Source organism: Volvox carteri (assembly GCF_000143455.1).
Source record: "Volvox carteri f. nagariensis unplaced genomic scaffold VOLCAscaffold_28, whole genome shotgun sequence".
Taxonomy (NCBI): domain Eukaryota; kingdom Viridiplantae; phylum Chlorophyta; class Chlorophyceae; order Chlamydomonadales; family Volvocaceae; genus Volvox; species Volvox carteri.
Genome location: NW_003307571.1, coordinates 193,110 through 212,407, shown reverse-complemented (window position 1 = coordinate 212,407; position 19,298 = coordinate 193,110). Strand labels below are relative to the sequence as shown.

Below are 19,298 nucleotides of genomic sequence, written 5' to 3'. Positions count from 1 at the left end.
TGCTGTGGCAGGACACGGAAGGAACGCACGCACGGGTACAAAGAAGGGGACGCAAGCACAAGGTCAATCATGCTGCCTCCCCCCCGGCTGGACTCGTATGTGAGCCTGCCCTCAGTGTCACCCGGTGCCCGCCCATTGAGAATGACAACCTCTGAAACCCGGCACAACTCGAGCAGTTTACGTCCAAACGCATTATGCTCCTGATCTAGCGACCGGCGGGGCACACCCAGCAGTGCTCTGTATGCCTCGCCGTCCACAAAAGGGCACCCGACCTCCTCTCCTAAATCGTCAAGATAGTCTAGGTCCGGGATGTCGGAGAGGTGGTTGGGCAGCCCCCCCATGCGCGCGTTCCAATCCCCCAGAAGCAGGATCCTCTCACCCGACTGGCGGAGGGCGCCCACGACGGTGGCCAGATGATCAAACACTTCGTCTGCTGCTTGTCCGTCAGACTCGTGTGCCCTCAGGGACGCGTGGTGTACTACCGACGCCCTGGGGGAGACGTAGCATGCACCCACCAGGGTGCTATCCTGACCTGTTTGCTTGCCGCCCAAACGCAACCAAATAGACTCGCAGCCCGCAATATCCGTGTCAACCCTCAACAAAGTGACATCCCGGGCAATCGCGTCCCGGATATAAACAGACACACCCCCGTGCAGCCGGCCCGTCTGGGGCCCGGCTCCGCCTCTACAGGCTCGCTCAGCTACATGCAGTTGAAACCCTGGCAGGGCCAGGGCCTTGGCCGGCTTCCCGGCCTGCGCCGAACAGTGTGTTTCCGTAAATACTAGCACATCGTGGTCCTGGGCAACGCGGAGGAAAGATGGGTCGGTGAGCTTAGCTACCGACAAACCCCACACGTTCCAAAGCAAGACCCTGATGTCTTTAGCCTCACGACTCATAGCACTCTAGGCGGCGCTCCCCTCGCCAGCACCCTCTGTGGTCACGCGTCCATCGCTTGTGCCCGCCGCAGCCCCCCTGGCTTAGTTGAAATTCGTACGAGCTAGCAGCAGCAGCAGCTTGGATTGGTAGTCCGAAGGGGCACTGGGTAGTGCTGATTGCGAGGCCTTCGTGGAGATATGAATGGGATCAGTGTATTTTTTTTCCGTAATATATTACGGTTCCGTAATAAAATGGTATATTTGCGTTCTGCGCTCCGTCATAGACAATGGTAAAGGCCTGGTACGGTCGTTACGGAGCCGGGGCGGGCCCCAGAAATTTTAGTATAAATAAGTTATAAATGAGCGATGGGGCCCAAGAAATTAACTACTATAGCTGGTCAGGGTAGCGTCAAAGCATTCCTGACCACCGGCAGGCCAAAACCCAATAGCGGCGATGCTGGTAACACTTCAAACAATATAGCGAGTACAAGAGAGACATTAGAACCAGATGACACATCTCAGCAATCTGTTGAGATCGTTGCAAGCCCTCTGAAGCGGCAGCGCCTTGAGCTGCTCGACCAGCGAATGAGGGAGGAACAGCGGCAGGAACAGCGGCAGCAGCGACCCCGTCCTAAGCCGGTCCCGGCCACAGCGGCAGACTTCTACACCCGCTCGTCCTTCCCGTATGACAAGGCGGTGGAGAAGTGGCTGCAGAGGGCTGAGAAGCGTGGCCGTTACATGCACAACTGACGAGTTTGCTATGCCCTGGGGCATTGTACTGGCTGTGGTGTCGTGGTGAAAACGTATGACATAATCCTGAACGCATGTGGCAACGGACGGAAACAGCTGAGACTCTAATGAAATATGTATTAAATATGTGCTGGTGTATCAGGTACCCTGTGTGGGCAGGGGGGGTCTGGGGGGGCTTGCCCCCCCAGAAAAAAAATTCTGGCAGTAATAAACGTATTGGACTGATGGCATATTTATTACGGAACTCGTAACAGATTCAGGATCGGCCTCCACGAAAAAAAAAACACTGAATGGGATACAAAAAAGCTGTAAGTGCATATGAATTCAGACAGGCAGGTGCAATTGTGTCCAGCAGGCAGGGCAGCCTTCAAATATTGCTCAAGAGGTACCACAGAGTGTCAACCAGAACCTTTTGTCGGCGGGTAGGCACTGGGGCTCAAGGCACTCCACCTTGGTATATGATTCGGAAGCTGAGCTGCTGGCCATCGCGACCGCCAAGCGTCATTACAGCAGCAGCGGTGCAAGCCGCCAGTTTACTAATATCGCGTCTGGAGGAATTAGGGACAGCAATAGGCAGGACACTAATAGCCAGTTTACATGCTACGTTAGGTTACGACAGCTTTTTGGGACAAGTCGGGTTCCGGCTGCTCGAAGCCGGAAAAAGGGCGGGGCCCCCTGCATCCGTACAGGCCGGTAGCTAGGGCGGCACGTGTGACAATTGATGGGTAGTGTAAACGTGGTGGGAGCTGTGCTTGTTGCAGCAGTGCTCATGCTGTGGGAGGTATGCTTGTCAGAGCGCGGGAGGCAGGAAGCCGGGGCTCATAACCTGTTGAAGAGACGGTGTCTCTCTGGAACCTAGCAGACACGGCTAAGAGTCATTGGCCGTTACACGTAGTCGGGAGGTCCACGACCTGCCACCGACAGCCCCTTGCTTGGGCGTAAACGTATGAGTCTGAGGTGCCGTTACCGGCACACAGCAGGGGCTCAGCCGCCAAGTCCGCGGTCCAGGCCGGGTGCTCAACGCTCAGCAGACACAATCGCAGCTTGCCAGCCTTAGGCCTGTTGGCTTTGCGGTCTGGTGCCACAGCCCGAACACACACGGAAAACAGCGCCGTACAGCACCGTACGCATTGACTACGGCGCCCCTTCAGGCATTGACCTGCCCATTAGGGCGCCTGCTCACGCGCCCTTGGCGGCCCCCCCTGGCCAGAACTTCAGCAGATCCTCTTACAGAGTCCCAGTATATTGCATAAGGCAGGGCCGCCGATAACCATTCAGTTACATACTGGGACTCTCTAAGGGGATATGCTGGAGATCTGGACATGGAAAGTCGTAGGATAGAGTTGGCTTACGCAGTTCGCGCCAACGAATATAACGTTGTCGTATACGTGCCATGTGAACTGGGTGACTTCTTCAGGCCCACTTTTCCCAAAACGTTTTTGTAACGTAACGTAGCATGTAAACTGGCTAACGTAACGTAGCATGTAAACTCAGTATAAGGTATCGAGATGAAACATAAGACGAGAGCATCAAGGGATGAATGACAATATCATGAAACAATTCTTACAGATATCAGAGATCAATTCTTACAGCGGAGCCACAACATACAGATGTTATGCCCACGACCGTTGTCTAAAAATATACGGCAACTGCCGGTGCGCGGAAAACCACGAAGCCTAATGCATTTTCATATCCGAACTCAGATGATAAGAGTTCATTCTCCGAGTTGATGCTGATGAACGCTTGCACTTGTATAGCAAGATGCGTGCAAAGGTTTTGCTTCAAGTTGCCTGCCTTGTTTCGGTGCTTGTGAGCAGCTTGGCCGCTCGCCGTTTCCTCGAAGACAAGGAGCCAATCAATAACCACGACCGTGAACATTTTGTAATTTCCCCTGATGTCGGTGTCGGGGAGGAGCCGTCCCATGCGGAGCAGGAATGCCTTCGCTTCCTCATCGGGAACATGCCTGCAACCGACCATATGGCTCTCCGGTACACGTTCCTTCATAAACAAGTGCACCTTGCTCTGAAAGCACGTGCAGACAACAGCTGGGCATCGGCCGTGCCATGGGACATTTTCTTAAACAACGTCCTGGTGGGTCCAACGTAATTTGTGGCATAAACTCCTACTACGTATTTTGAGTGGCATTTTTTACTTGGTGATGTCGGAAGGTCTGCGCTGAAGCGGGGAGTCACGTGCCGGCGGTTGGGCCGGAAAGTTGGCACCGGGTCGCTTCTGAACCTACCCGCCTTGTATGCTGACACATTTTGACCGCTAGAAACTGCGCATTAGGGCTTCAAGCACTGATCGACGCTTTGCGCCGCCAGGGCCACGCTAACCACCCTTATCCTCCGAAACCACGACACGACTCCCAACCATATCGCCAATTACTTTACACCACCTCCCACATCTCCTTCTGGAACATTTCCGGGGCCGATAGCCCTACGCCAATCTGGACGAACCACGCGAGGACTGGCGCACAAGCTTCTACGAAAAATTTGCGCCGCTGGTGTCCGGCACCATCTCCACTCTGGACGCGGCCGTTGCACTGAACTACCAAATCTGGTCGCTAGGCGGCTGGAACATCACCTTCAAGGCCGGTCAAACCCCTGATATCATGTCACCAAGTCAGGTGATCTCTCACGGCTACGCGTCCTGCACCGGACTGGCCATCTTCTTCGTGGATGCGTGTCGTGCCGTGGGTATCCCGGCGCGCGTGGCAGGTGGGGGGGACCAGACGGGGGTGGGTGGGTGCAGATGCGATGGGGTGCAATCCGTGCGGGGGTCCAGGGGGGGTGAGGGAGGCAGAGGGCTGGGGCTGAATGCCTGCTGACCGCCGGTGTTGCGTGCTTGTATATATACATACATACATACCGGAATCGAGACCTGTCAAGGTCGAAAATCCTTCCGATGGTGGAAGATAAAGTGCCCTTAGTCGATGGAGGGTGGTGACCTGGGATAAAATGCACCTGCGGGCTGATCAGGAACGGAGTTTTGAGCCGCCGTAGATCCGGCAGATTCCGTTGGATGCCGGTGGTGGGTGCGGAACCTGAGCGATCCACTGAGAAGTCGGCTAGGGTGACTAGATGAGGGTGCCCCGAAATACCGGGGAAGGTAGGGTTTCGCTAGGTTTCGGCCGCAGGTGAAGATATGACCCCCCTGTCCCACACCATCATACATACATACATACATACGTGTCATAGTGTGTATACACAGCTCACATATACTATGGCGTGTGCTCCCCACCACCCACGACCTCCTTTTCCAAGAGGTCCATTTGCGCCCTCCTGTCCCTACACCCTCCGCCTAAAGAGCTCCTTAACTCTCCTCAACGTTCTAAGTTCTCGCGTTGATTCCCTTCCTTGCCTTCTCGCACCCACCCTGCCACCGCCGTCCCCAACCCGTTCCAACTCGTTCGTACCGGTGTGGTTACCACCGTCCAGGGATCGCCGAGTGGGTGGGGACGGGCGGCAACCACAACTGGGTCGAGGTCTGGCACGACGGCGTGTGGTCCTTCACCGACCCCATCGGCTTCCCCAACCGCCCATGGAACCGAACCTGGTTCTTCCCGGACCCGGTGAGTGGAGCCAAGCTGCACAGCTACCGACACGGTGTTTACGCCGCCTCCTTCAAACCCACCGGGCGAGTCTTTCCTCTGGCATGGCACGACGAGTACGAATCTGCCGTACCTGCGTACGAAGTCACCAAGTACTACCTTGATGCAGCAGCGGCAGCGGCAGCGGCAGACCCGACGACGGTGGCGGCCGCGGCGGCGATGGAGACCCTGGGGGCGGTGGCGGCAGCTATGGGCCGCGGCGAAGGCTGGGATGTTGCTGAGCATGGGCGTGTGCAGGAATAGACGGAAAAGTACGATCAGCGGGGCCGGGGGATTCGGAAGGGGAAATTTTCTGGCGTGGGTGGGGGCTTAGGAAGAAGCATTGAAGATTGAAGCGAAAGAAAAACACGCTTGTTGTACCACTTTTATAGAAACGATCGGCGGATGTCAGAATCCCGTGATTCACCCACCATAGAACATTATCCCCCTTCCAAAGACCTTTGTGTGTGTGTCGTGTGTGTTAGGGGGGAGTAAAGGTATTACGAAGGATGCGATGGCTGGGGTGGCGGTCGGGGGCCCTAGTGGGCGTTACAGTCATGCCATCCAGGTCCGGGTCGTCGTTATTTGCAGGCTGCTTGGTGATCCCCGCCTGCTGGAAGGGGTTGCCAGCAGCTTATTACTCTGGAGCTGATTGTATGTACGTATGTATGTACAGGAGCTGCTGGGGGGGGGAGGAACTGCCGCAGAGCCGAAAACTGTCTGTCTGCCTGTCTGTCTGACAGCAAGCCAGTCAGTCAGTCAGCCTGCGTTGCGCCGTATTGCCTGATGGCGCTTTTAGTTCCCTGTTGATATGTTGGTGGGGTGCTCGTGCAGCAGCTGATATCCTCCCTCTCTCATCCGTGATGAAGACGACCATGTGCTTTCTACTGTCCATTTTTTCTAATGAGTCATCTAATCTTTTGCCAAAAGCCCGTCTTTTTTTCATGCGCGTGTGTGTGTTTCTGTTACACGTCGATCCGGGACTGACACTGGCCTGGGGCACCTAACCGTAACCCAACGGTAACGGTTAACGCCGAAGCACTCTCCCCATAGCGGCGGGAGGAGAGGGGCGTGAGGGGTCCCCACACTACCCTCCTCCTCGACCGAGGGCGCGCGACCCACATGTAGCTCTACCTCTATGCGTGTGTGTGTCCCTATACCGCTGTGTGTATCTGTGTATGTGTGCACGCGCGTGGAATAGGCAGGGAGGAAGAGGGCCCGGGGAACACCGTTTGGACGGCAAAGCGTCCAATTTCCGTCCCCAAAGCATGTTCACGTTCGAACCCAGTACGGATCCGTTTGCGCACGCAAGGAAATCACCTATGTGCCTCTGCGAGTCCCTCTTTTTGTTTTGTCATGGTGATTATATCTCTGAGGCTGCCCTCAGCCATATGCCTGCATATCTGCATTCGTTGGCTAGCTGTGATGTTGAAAGTAGTTGGTAACTGTACGGCGGTAGAGGGCGTTCCACTAGCCAGCTGGTGATGGCCATCATCGTACATGTAAGGCCTCCTTGCACGTGTTCCAACATTTTTATGTCCGGCTACTACTGCTGCTGCTGTTGGCTACGGCCTTGTCGTGCTATGGTGCAAGCCGAAAACACAAAGTACACGTTTGATTTCCGGGCTGAGTACGAACTGTCCCGATCCGCCTGACGTAATGGTGAAATTATAATGATGAGGCTCTCCTGTGTCCTTAGTTTCGTACTTCTTTACAAACACACATATATACACATGAACACAGCCGACAGCGCCGCATCAGCGGCTGTAGCAGCCAGATCGCAGCGACGCAGCAGATGAGGCCGCCGGGCCAAGGCCTCCACTACCAGCTGCTCCGGAACCAGGCCAAGTCGTCCCCCCGGAGAGCTGTCTCTTGCCCCGCCGCCGCCACAGCCGCCGCTGGTTGTTGATGCTGACAATGCTGATGACGAGGCGGCGGCGGCGGTCGCCGTCAGGTGCTGCACGCCGCTGGGGTGGACTGCTCGCGGGGCCTCAACAATCACCACGAAGCGCCGGGGCCCGAGCCTGTTTAGGTACGATGAAGATGTGACGATATGGCGATAAAAAGCAATAAAAAACTTTTATATAAAATTTCAGCTGTTGTGCGTCGCGGCGCCCAAATAAGATATTGACGGCTAAACCCCCTTAAAACCCACCTAAAACCCACCTGATACGGGGTACGGGGGCGAGTGGGCCCCCCTCGGGTCCGACCCCCGGCGGCACCTCGAAGGGATCCTCCTGCGCCACCTCCGCCCCGCCACCCGCTGCCGTACAGCCCGAGCTGTCCGCGAGAGCTCCCTCGTCATCGCGACCCGACAAGAGCAGCTTTAGCACGCACGAGGGTCAATGTAGACGGCGGTGAAGTAGTACTGGACTGTCCGATCTGAAGTCCTCGTCCTGCAGCATCTGTCTCCTAAGGAGCTCACCCGGGCTAATCATCGGATTCGCGCAGCACGGGTCGGCAAAGAGCAGCACAGCTTAGCTATAAAGGCTCGTGTGGCCTGCTGTCATGGACTTTGTCTCGTCACCCATGTCGCCCTCAAAGGTGCAGTCCCAGGTATCATATATACCGGTAACAGGGGTCCATTTCCTGTAGATGTATGCTTGTAAAGATAGACTGTGCCCCAGATGTCGATGTAGGCACAGCCCAGAGTGCTAAGAGGGTCTAAAGCCATCGGGAGGGAAAGGCCGTGTGCGCGTCTGCAACCTAAAAATATCATCCCATGTACTGTCTAGCCAAGCCATCACACGGCACGCATTCCGCACCCGCATCCACCACACGCACAGTAGCAAGCTAATCAAGCAGCAATAATGCACGCTTGGTTCTCGCCCAACGTCGGGGACCACCACCACATATCTAGCTCGTTCAACTTTGATGGCGATGATCTGTTGAGCATGGTCGGCACGGCATTGAATGCGTTCGGTGCGAATGCAGGTGCCCATGTTGCCGCCAATCCGGCAGCAGCGGCAACCGGTGCTGTCCCTACATGGCATCATCATAATCATCATCGTCACATGTACCAGCAGCCGCCGTAGCCTTCACCGCCCGACAGGGATGAGGATGCTTCAGGCAGCGAGCTCCGTTGCTTGGTATCGTCACTCGTGGCGTCACCTCTATACCCTCAAGCACCATCGTCCACTTCTTCTGCGAATACCGGAGGAGGAGAAGGAGGAGGAAGAGGAGGCGAAGAGGGGCAACATAACGCGCATCCCCTTGCTGTCACGCTAGCCAAGATTTTGGCAGAAGTGTACGCGTCCACCGCCACTACTGCTACTGCTGCTACAACTACTACCACCACCACTACTAATACGAGTAACAATACAAATGCTGCTGCTGCCGCGGCAGCAAACGCGTGGCCGCCCTATCATCATGACCCCCATGATGATGCTATTAATACCGCCGCCGCCACATTACAGCAGCCGACGTACAGTCATGGGAGCGGCAGCGGTGATCGTCCGTCGATGTACCAGGATGGACGAGATATACTGGAGGACGACAGCTCGTACGTTGTTGTATCTGATGTGAGTGGCGTCCGCAAAGAGAACATTTCCATCACGTACAAGGACCGTAGCCGTTGGCCGTCATCGACTGGCTGCCGGTTGTCGTTCTGTCCATAATGTTGGGGATTAGCGTATCAAGCGGCACTCGAATACTTACAGCTACGCTCAGAAAAAAAATAGCAGCGCCACGGACACGGCGCCCAGGCCTGGGCGCCCAGACAGGGGCGGTGACCAGCTTGCAGAGCCACGTGTAATGAAATGAATTTTGATACACCGTCCACAGACATCCATCCGGCATCATTCTTCTGTTCGTGACCTGGCTGTACAGGTATCTAAGACGCGTCGCCGCTCCTGTCGAAGCCTCCGGCCGACTTGGCGCACGGATGACATGAGGGCAAAAGCAAGGGGTTTGTAATGCATTTAGACAAAGCTGCTTATTGCCTCGCTACCTTGAGGCGGCAAAACCTACCAAGCAATCAGGTCTGGGTCGGCTTTTTGACACAGCTTACACAGTAATTCCCGGCAGAGAGCACCGGCACAGGAGCGCATATCCAGGACATACCTTCAAAATTCAATCGACAGGATGGTGTCCAGGTTTGTGACAACGGCGTACGCGAAGGGGTGCTGGGCCTGAACGGACTGCAGGATGCCAAGGTCTAGGCACCGGTGAATGCGGCCCTGAAGCTCGTCTAGTGGATAGGAGAGCTTCGTTGGCCCAAAGTCGCGAGCCTTCTCAAACACCGCGTCAGCGGACGCGGCGAAATCTGACAAGTCGTTGCAAAGAGCGACCTCTCTAAGGGCCGGCACCTCTTGAAGGGCCATGGAGATAAAGAGGTTCACCTTCTCACGGTTTTTGGGCTTCTGCCACATCCAGGTCTCCACAGGGTGGTAGTCCAGGCGGTCCTTGCAAATTTGCAGAGTCACCTGCGCCAGCTTCAACAGCCGCGGTGCAGCCAGAAACTGCGCCACAATCTCATCTGCGCTGCTGACCACTGCATGCAAGAAGGGGTCGATCTCCTGAAGCCGCTGCTGGTCGTAATCCGGGGCGAGGAGGTGTAGAGTCTGCAGGACGTCTTCTACCGCCTCGACATGCTGCTCCTCGTTCCTGTTGAGACGTAGTTCTCTGCAGTTTTGGTCGAAGGTGGCGAACGTCCCCCCGAGGCCTGGGAAACGCTGGCATAGGCCCAACCAGCGTTCCTTGCTCTCCGGCCACGCTGAGATCATCGGCGCTACCGGCGATGGTGGCAGCGTAAAACCTCGGCTACTGGCTCCCGAGTAGGTTGCTTCGCACTGCAGGAACAGCTGGTTGGCTAGGCACCGGAGCTGAGGCACGAGCGCACTGGTGATCCGCTGCGGAACTCGCTGGTCTATTAGACGATTGATGAAGTCTTCAAAGCGGGGGTCTGCAAGGATTGCTTCCATGTAATATATTGTTTAGAAATGTCATCAATTAAATCGGAAATTAAGACACTGATATCAGTGTACTACCTCAGCTTAAAGCGAACTTGCATTAGTGTAATGTTTTGCAGTTCGTTAGCGCGCGCTTCTGAGACCATGTCGTAACCTCGGAGCTAGTGGAGCTTGAACTTGTGTGTACTACGTGTGAGGTTATGGCGCGCTAATATGACTATTTAAGCGGACCATTTTATGAATATTGTAAGTCTAAGTTGAGGTTGATACTCCGATCTTCTGTGCCTACGGTATGCGGCTTGCATGAAGACAGTGCGCCTGCTGTCGCCATCGCCCTTTCCGCCATCGAAGGACCGACCCTAGACACCCTCCTCCTACGCCACCAACGTTCCCCCTTTACTTCCTTAACTGCGGTCCTACAAGCGCTAACACCCCTCGCGCCGAGACCCGATCGCCTCCTCAATGCACAGATAAGCATGGACACCATTCGACAGGGCTCAGGTCCGAACTCCCTGGTGTCGTATGTGGCCGCCTTCGGACGCCTCATGGGCGACCTCCCTCACCGTCATGAACTCGATCACGTCTTCCACTTCGCCAAAGGTCTCAACAGGGACCTCCGCGAGGAAGTCTACACAAGGCTTCCTCAGTACGGCACCGACGTGACCCTTCAAACCATCATCGACTTGGCGATGGGCATATTTTCCGGGCGCCACAACGCACATCTTATCGACTACACCACCGCGCCACGCAGCTCCCGAGACGTCCGCCAGGATGAACCTATGGACCTCACCGCCGACGTCTACACCACCACGCCGCACCACAGCAGACCACCTCTCCCGAGCGGCGTCAAAACCATCAGGGTTTCCTACAACCTGCGCCTCCAGCGCATGGCCAAGCACGTCTGCCTTCAGTGCGGTGACGAGTCAAACTCCAAGGAACACTGCCCGGAGCTTCGTCGCCTCCTGGCAGCAACCACCATCTCCTAGCCCAACTCCTCCCGCCGGCACTCCTTTCAGGGTGCTAACAACAGCCGCAAGCCACCACGCTCGCCTGCCCGCTCGCCTGCCCGCTTGCTCTCCCGCTCCTCCGCGTCCTCCGCCTCCGAGGATCGACGATCACACAGCCACCGCCAATATGACAACAACCACAGCCATCGCGGTCGCTCTCCCTCCTGCCCCAGCAACAGCTCCCACGGCCGCCGCTCCAAGTACATCAGCGACAAATCCCCTACCCGCTCCCGCTCCCCAGGCCCTCGTTAAATCGGCCCTTAGGCCGTCGTCGGCAGAAACGGTCAGCCACAGCCTGCCGACGTCGTCTGCTGTGCACTCGTCCGAAACCGCGTTCAACGTTTCCTGTCTCACTCAAATCGTCCGTAAGCCTGCCTGCCGTGTTGGCCGCAAGCGTGCTTGCGCAGCTGCAGCCTCGACATCGAAGGGAGCATGCCAGGCAAGCAACGATTGGAAAATCGCACGATCATTTTTTCTTGAATACGATTCACAGTACGACCCGTTTACCGTCGATGCCTACTGTGATGACCTCGGCTTAACTGCACAGCTCTCACCCTTTTTCTCACCGTCCCGACCTTTCCTATCGACCGACATCGAAGGAGAGTGCGTATGGATGGTGCCACCTGTCGACAACGCCTCCACCATCGTCGCCCGCTACCTCGACGCCAAGACCGCCAACCCCAGCACCTCTGCCATCATTGTCCTACCTGATCGTCCACAAGCCCCTTGGGCCCCCCTCATCCGCCACATGACCATCGTCCGCCGCTTCCCTGCTGGCGCACAGATCGTCTGCTGCCCCACCACTTCAGACCCATCCAGGTATGGAAAACCGGGTCCCAGCCCTTGGCCTCTAGTAGCCTCCACGATCCACCATCGTCAACCCCCTTCACTCTAGCGTCTACATCCGCCACCCTACTTCCCGATACCACCCTTCATCCCATCCCCACCTCGTCCCATCCATCATTCGCTTCCACCAAACATCCGTCAACACCATCCACATCGTCGGTCAAAACTCTCATCCAACATTTTTCCAGCTCACATCCCGCACCGCCGCCCCAGCCATCGGACCGCCCTCCACCACCACGTTCTAATGTCGCTAATCTTATCGCTCGTTTCTCGCAAACTCCAACACTCACTGCCTCTTACCCACCTCCGCCTCCACCAACCGTCAGTCAGCCAGCCCAACCATCTTCATCCCCCGTACAGCGTCCCACCCCCCATCCCCACCATGCTCCTCAAGCTTCACTTCCGCAGATAGACGAACAAAGGTCTACGGTGGAATGCCCCTTCATCCCGCCTATCATGGGTTCCATTGCGTCCGTCACCGACAATCTCTCCACCACCCTTATCGTCTTCGATGCCACCATAGCTGGCCACCCCGCCCGAGTCCTCCTGGATTCTGGTGCTTCCCGCAACTTCATCGCCCACTCCTTCCTTCAACATCACCAATTACACTCCGCCGACCTTCCAGCATCGCAGTTGTTTCGCGTTCGTTTGGCCAACGGACACCTCGCCCTCTGTTCCTCCACCCTTCCCAACGCCCCCTTGGCCATCCAATCACACCATGAGTGCACCACCTTCTTCACCCTCGACCTTGACGGATACGACGCCATCCTTGGGAAACCCTGGCTTACTACCAACAACCCCCATATTGACTGGCGTACCAACACCGTCACCATCGGCAACACCGTCATCCCACATTCCTCGTATTGCCCATCCGCCTTACAGATTGAATTCATCTCCCATCGCCCGCATGCAGAAATGCATTCGCCAAGCTGCTGCTCGACCGCCACCACCCAACACCACCAACCCTCGCAAGCGAGCTCCGTTCAACCCATCACCACCTGTTTACATGGGTGTCCTCCGTCCCATTGAAGATCCCGAAATCGACCCCTAAGCCCCCCCTCAACCCACCTCCTCCCCATCAGTACCACCAGCCCTTCAGTCTGTTCTCCAGCACTACGCGACCATCTTCGAAGAACCATCTGGTCTACCACCATCATGCCCATGTGACCACCATATCGAGTTGGTCCCCGACGCCCAGCCTCCTAAGCAGCGCGAGTATCGCATGTCCCCAGTGGAACTTCAAGAGCTGGACCAGCAGCTCAAGAACTACCTTGACCGTGGCTGGATTCGCCCATCGACGTCACCCTTTGGTGCCCCTATTCTGTTCGCCCGTAAACCTGGTGGCAACGGTCTACGCCTCTGGATTTTCGCGCAATCAACCAGCTCACAGTCAAGAATGCGTATCCCCTGCCGTGCGTGGACGAGCTCCTTGACCAGCTGCACGGTGCAGCCTATTTTACAAGTTGGACCTCTGGTCAGGCTACCATCAAGTCCGAGTGCACGAACCCGATGTACATAAAACGGCTTTTCGGTGTAAGTATGGTCTGTACGAATGGCTTGTTCTTCCCTTCGGACTTACAGGAGCCCCCGCCACCTTCATGTCCCTCATGAACGACGTCCTTCGACCCTTCCGCAACAAGTGTGCGGTCGTGTACCTTGACGACGTCCTCATATACTCCCGCACCTTCGAAGAACATTGCCGCGATGTGGAAGCTGTACTACGCACACTACAAGACCACCTCCACGTCCGCCTTTCCAAGTGCTCTTTCGCACAACCATCCACCAAGTTCTGCGGATTCATCATCTCCCGTGACGGCATCACGACAGACCCTGACAAGCTCACTGCCCTGGCCAACTTTCCCATTCCCTCCTCCATCACCGACGTTCGCGCCTTCCTAGGTTTCACTGGGTTCTACCGCCGCTTCATTAAAGATTACGCCCGCATCGCCCTCCCTCTTACGACCCTCACCAAAACAACCCAGCCCTTCCCCAAGACCCTACCCGCCGACGCCGTCGCCGCCTTCCATGCCCTCCACGACGCCCTAATGTCAGCCCCAGCCCTCATCATCCCAGACACCGGCACCAACGCCACCTTCACTCTTTATACCGACGCCTCCATCCTCGGCATTGGTGCTGTGCTCCTTCAAGAACGCAACGGCGCCCTACATCCCATGGCGATCGAGTCCCACAAGCTCAGCCATCACGAAGCCTACTACCCCATCCACGAGCTGGAGTTGCTTGCTGTTGTACACGCAGTGCGTAAGTTTCGGTGCTACCTCGAAGGCTGCCCCTTCACGCTCTGCACAGACCACGACACCTTGCAACGCTTCTTCACACTAAAGGACCTGTCTCGTTGTCAAGCCCGTTGGGCTCAGCTCCTCGCCCCATTCCAAGGCTACATCACAATCACTTATCGCCCCGGCCCTCAAAACATGGCTGACGCCCTCTCCCGCTTTCCGGTCAGCCCAGCCCCTAACCCAGAGCCCTCTGACCCCAGCCCCTCACTACCCACTGCATCAGCAGAAACCCTGACCTCCATTACAACTCCGTCGCCTCCACCACTTTGGCCCTCCACTTCACCACCCGTCGACGTTGCAGCCAACCATGCCCTCCATCACGCCTGTTTTACCATCGCAGCCCATGTCGTTCCAGACCCCAGCCTTGCTGACGACATCCGTTCCGGATACGCTGCCGACCCTATGTACTCCAATCCAACAACCACCAAACCATACCTCCAACTTCGCCAACCACATCGCCATCCCTAACGTTCCATCCTTATGCCGCCGCCTACTTCACGAATTCCACGATGCTGCTTACTCTGGTCACCCTGGTTTCCATCACACCCTCGCGGTGATATCCACCCGCTACTGGTGGCCTTACATGGCCCGCACGGCCCCCAAGCCGCTTCACCTTCCTCACACCCACAGGCTACAGAGCTACAGCAGCGTATGAGCGACATCCACGCCACTATTACCCGCGAGATCCAAGCCGCCAAAGCCTGCTATTCTGCCGCAGCTAACCAGCACCGCCGCTCCATCACCTTCAAAGTTGGCGATCGCGTATGACTGTCCACAGAACACCTCACCCTGCCGACCTACCCCTCCCCAAAACTCCGCCCACGCTACCTTGGCCCATTCCTCATCTCCGTCATTTCTCCAGTTGCATACCGCCTTCATCTTCCAGCCTCCCTCGGCCGCTTGCATCCAGTATTCCACATCAGCCGCCTTCTCCCCTGGACGGATAACGATCCAGCGCTCTTTCCCGGCCGCCCACCACCTCCACCTGCAGCCCCTACTGCACTAGGATCCCCATATGACAGTGCAGATACCGTTGTTACAGCTGTTCGCCTAGGGTACAACAAGCGTGCACGCCCGTCCGTCATGTTCCTCGTGCAGTGGTCCACAAGTAGTAAACGTGACCCCTCGTGGGAGCCATACGACGACGTGCACAACCTGCCAGCGCTTCGAACCTTCCTGAGGAGCCCAAGCTGGACCGCGTTCAGGCTATCAGATCGCTATGCGTGGTTCAGAGCCAAGTTCCCGGAGCATGCCCCAAGGATCGTACAGTTCTTAGCAGAATAGAGCTGCGGATGGATGTGTGTGTGTGTCATCATGTGTATTCGGTATGTCTGTGCGTCTTCGTTCTGTTCCTGCCGGTAGATTACACCAGTCAGTTCAACTTCAGTGTGGTATTGCATTTAACGTGTTTGTTCGCGTATGGGTATTTGGATTCCGTGTAGTCAGATTATAAACGTTTTCGTAGCAGCTTGTGTGTGTCTCCGTATTCTTAAGCCGGATATGGTAGGTGTGGTGCGCCTTATTTAGGCCAGTATCCAGTGCGGGGAAGGTTTTGCCTTGACTCCGGTTCCCTTTTGCCTTCCCCTCGTTAGCCTGGTACCGATTTCGTTAAGGGAATCGGAGAGGCGCACGACTATGGCCGCTTAATGACGTTTTCGCACCGAGGACGGTGCTTGTTTTTAAGGAGGGGAATGTGTAATGTTTTGCAGTTCGTTAGCGCGCGCTTCTGAGACCATGTCTTAACTTCGGAGCTAGTGGAGCTTGAACTTGTGTGTACTACGTGAGAGGTTATGGCGCGCTAATATGACTATTTAAGCGGACCATTTTATGAACATTGTAAGTCTAAGTTGAGGTTGATACTCCGATCTTCTGTGCCTACGCAAGTATATCGGACAGTAAAGTCAGCTTACGCTTCCCAGTTGTTAGGAGCGGCCTGGTTCCCTTTCAATTAGGCCGAGGGCAAATACGCTCATTGCATCCTCAATTGTTGGACAGTTGCGCCCCGTACAACCGCCCGTACAACTGCAGGCGTACAACCTGGACACTTTGAATGGACACTTTGAATGCCGCAAGTCCAAAACTCTAAAACAAGCCCAGTTCTCTGATTCCACAAGTGCTACGTACCGCGTTGGTGACGTTCGCTGACAGCTTCAACACCCCACACCCGACTGCTACGCAGCAACAGCGGCTCGCCCCTAAATTTTGCGTAGTTGTGGAGCGGGTGAGGGCCTTTGGACTGGGAGATGAATGACAGGTTACAAAGGAAGGGACGTTGTGGTACAGTGCGGGCGTCACCGTCGGCGTGCTTGTGCCTAACTTGGACACAGTGCTCCATACCGTAATCTGGCACCGGAAGGCACACGCCAGCCGTACAGCATGATTTCGTCCCCCCAGGCAACGTCTGCTACTGCCTCCTGCAGAAGTGACCCCCGCATATCCCGGCAGTATTCCCATACGGCTTGCGCCTCGGAGTGGCACCGCTGGGCGCACGGCTGTTGGTTAGCGATGGCACTTGCACATGCAGCAGCCCGAACAACGTCGCGCGGCGCATTTTGCATGACTTGTAACACTAAGTCCGGCCAGCTTAGCTATAAAGGCTCTTGTGGACTGTTGGGCACTTAGGGGGGTTGCTGTCATGCACTTGTCTTTACATGCCTTGTCACCTATGTCGCCCTCAAAGGTGCAGTCCCAGCCAGCTTCGACCAGAGCCAGCTAACTCGTCTGGCAGAGCTTAGGCAAGCGGCTCGAGCTCAAGCTCTAGAAACTGCAATTGCATGTTCTGCTTCAGGGGCGAAGTGCGGTGGCGCTTTTGCAGTAAAATGACAGAGGGCCCGTCTGCGTTCGAATGGAGACCCCCGGCAACAACGCATAATGACACCATGCATAACTTTATGCATGGTGACGCGGTGGGTGCGCCGCGCAAGTGCTGCCGAAACAGTCACTTGATCATCTAAATTTGACAGTTCCGGCCATCCCAAGCCTCGTTTGTTGCAAAAAGTGACTCGACGAGGCTTGGGTTTCTGGGCCAAAAATACCACAGCGATCAATTACTAAAATGTAGCTACGGTGGGTGTATAGTTCACTTTAGCTGGGAACTAAACCGGTGACCGTGTCGTGCGAGGACGAGCTGCAGAGAAACGGCGGGAAAGTTGCAGGGTAGCAGTCTTTTTGCTGCCGATTTGGCACTTTCCAACACATCTCCAATCGCACTCCAGATGAGTGAATTTTGCGACTTCTGAGTTCTGGTTCCGAGATTGCAAAGGAAGTACTTCGACAGCTCCTTCATTAAACCGATTGACCGTGCAGAAGAGTACAGCAAATTAGGAGGTCAGATAATTCTTTTTTAATCTAATTGACTGCGGCTTCTAGGGTGCTGTTGGCGCGACCATCATAACATGAAGGATGTGACGCTGAAGCTCACACCAGGGCACGGCCCTGGGCAGGCTTCAGTAGCATACGCACCCACTCCAAAGGATTTATATCTTACAACTGTTGGCGCGGATGGGAAGGTTTTCCTTCGCGACTCGCTCACCCTGGAGCCCCAGCAAGTCGCCAAAGTGGACACGCCGCCCGCAACCATCCTCGCAGTCGACCCGAAAGGCAAATACGTTGCAGTAGGCGACGACCAGTATGTCAAGGTATGAGCGGGCTGTTTGACACCCTTTCAGGACATCGCCAGTTGCAGCATCCTCGCTTTGTAGCAAGCAGGTCCTTGACAATATTCTGCCTACAAAAAACGAACGAATGAAAAAGCACTCCAGCAAGATCCTTGCCCCCTGGCCTAACCAACTTGAACCACACCGTACGGCATCAGCATGTCGTACAGATCTTCGGACCAACCCCCGGCCCCTCCCACCCCCTTAAAAAACCTTTTGCAATACCCCTTTCCCCCAAGCTTCACAAGCTCCCCTCTCTCTCCCTGGAGCGGGTCGCGTGTCGTTTCAACCTGACCCTGCGAGCTCTGAGCTTCAGTCCGGATGGCCTCCGCCTGGCTGCCGGTGGCGATGACAGCCTCATTAAGTTGGTGGATGTGAAGGACGGCACGGTGAGGGGGAAGGGGGGGGAGGAATGGGAGGAGGAGGAAGGACTCGGGAATAAGGTTCGTGTCCACAAACACGTCATGTCATAAGAGCAATACAGAGCGACAGAGGGTGAGAGTTTTATGGGGAAGTGTGTGTGTGTGTGTGAGAGAGAGAGGGAGAGGGAGAGAAGGAGGGGGACCACCGGGGTCGCTGGGGGGTGGGTGGAGGAAGAGGGGGGGAAGACGAACTGCGTGAAGGAGTGAAGCTGATGCCAAGGAGGATGACTGACACATCAGAGAAGTAGGAAGGGGGAGGAGAGGTCCGGGGCGGCACTGCCAGCAGAGGAGCATCACTTCCATCCAGGAGGAGAATTGTCCGCATCTAGAGAAGAGCCTTTGCACATTTGCACATGTACGACACGCGTGCCCCGCTTGTACGACACTTTACGGTACGGCAGGTGTACCGCAGCCTATCCTGTGAGGACTACGTTTTGTCTCTGGCCTGGGACCCCGAAGGTACCTACCTGGCTGTCGTACAACGCAGCGGCGGACTCGCGCTGTACGACACTAGTAACGGCCGACTGGAGAAGCGAGTGGAGCTCCTGTGCGAGAGGGTGCGCCCCTCCCCCCCCCCGCCCCCCCCCCGCGGTTGTTTGTTGTTGTTTTCTCTCATTGTGTTTTGATGCCCAATGCGTGCGTGCGTGTGTTTTGATGGCCTCGAGGTCATGTGGCCCCCTCCCCCCCATGTGCTAAGAAGTCACACATAACCCAGATGCATTTACACACAATACACACATACCTATACCCGATGAAGCATACATACGTACATATGTACATACAGAAATACACTTTCATTCGGCCCTGTCGGCAGGTTGATTACTCCTCCCCCCGCCGTCACACCCCCTCCTGGCACCCGGACGGTGGTACGGTATTGGCCGTACCGGTGGGGTCGGAGGGGGAGGTGGTGTTGTACGAGCGACTTAGCTGGGAAGCCACCGGG

General features: G+C 56.0%; 3 protein-coding genes across 3 annotated transcripts in view; 2 read left to right on the top strand and 1 right to left on the bottom strand.

Annotated features, from left to right (window-relative positions):
• Positions 1–3,386: 3,386 nt before the first annotated feature.
• Positions 3,387–5,481, top strand: VOLCADRAFT_92788 (uncharacterized protein; the record flags this gene model as incomplete). Its single annotated transcript, XM_002952203.1, has 3 exons — positions 3,387–3,716; positions 4,063–4,345; positions 5,066–5,481. 3 exons carry the CDS (start codon positions 3,387–3,389, stop codon positions 5,479–5,481), a joined length of 1,029 nt encoding a protein of 342 aa, XP_002952249.1.
• A 1,433-nt stretch (positions 5,482–6,914) lies between these two features.
• Positions 6,915–10,210, bottom strand: VOLCADRAFT_105383 (uncharacterized protein). Its single transcript, XM_002952115.1, has 5 exons — positions 9,331–10,210; positions 8,875–8,923; positions 8,260–8,361; positions 7,384–7,541; positions 6,915–7,241 (listed from the first exon to the last, which is right to left on the bottom strand). Exons 1-5 carry the CDS (start codon positions 10,137–10,139, stop codon positions 6,929–6,931), a joined length of 1,431 nt encoding a protein of 476 aa, XP_002952161.1. The 5' UTR covers positions 10,140–10,210; the 3' UTR covers positions 6,915–6,928.
• A 7,462-nt stretch (positions 10,211–17,672) lies between these two features.
• The window catches only part of VOLCADRAFT_92785 (uncharacterized protein), a gene marked incomplete at both ends in the record, with an annotated part of 18,764 nt that continues 17,138 nt past the window's right edge, over positions 17,673–19,298 (top strand). The window contains 3 exons of the mRNA XM_002952202.1: positions 17,673–17,915; positions 18,203–18,322; positions 18,757–18,814. Of these exons, the coding sequence (XP_002952248.1) occupies positions 17,673–17,915; positions 18,203–18,322; positions 18,757–18,814 (421 nt within the window). The remainder of the gene's footprint in view (positions 17,916–18,202; positions 18,323–18,756; positions 18,815–19,298) is intronic.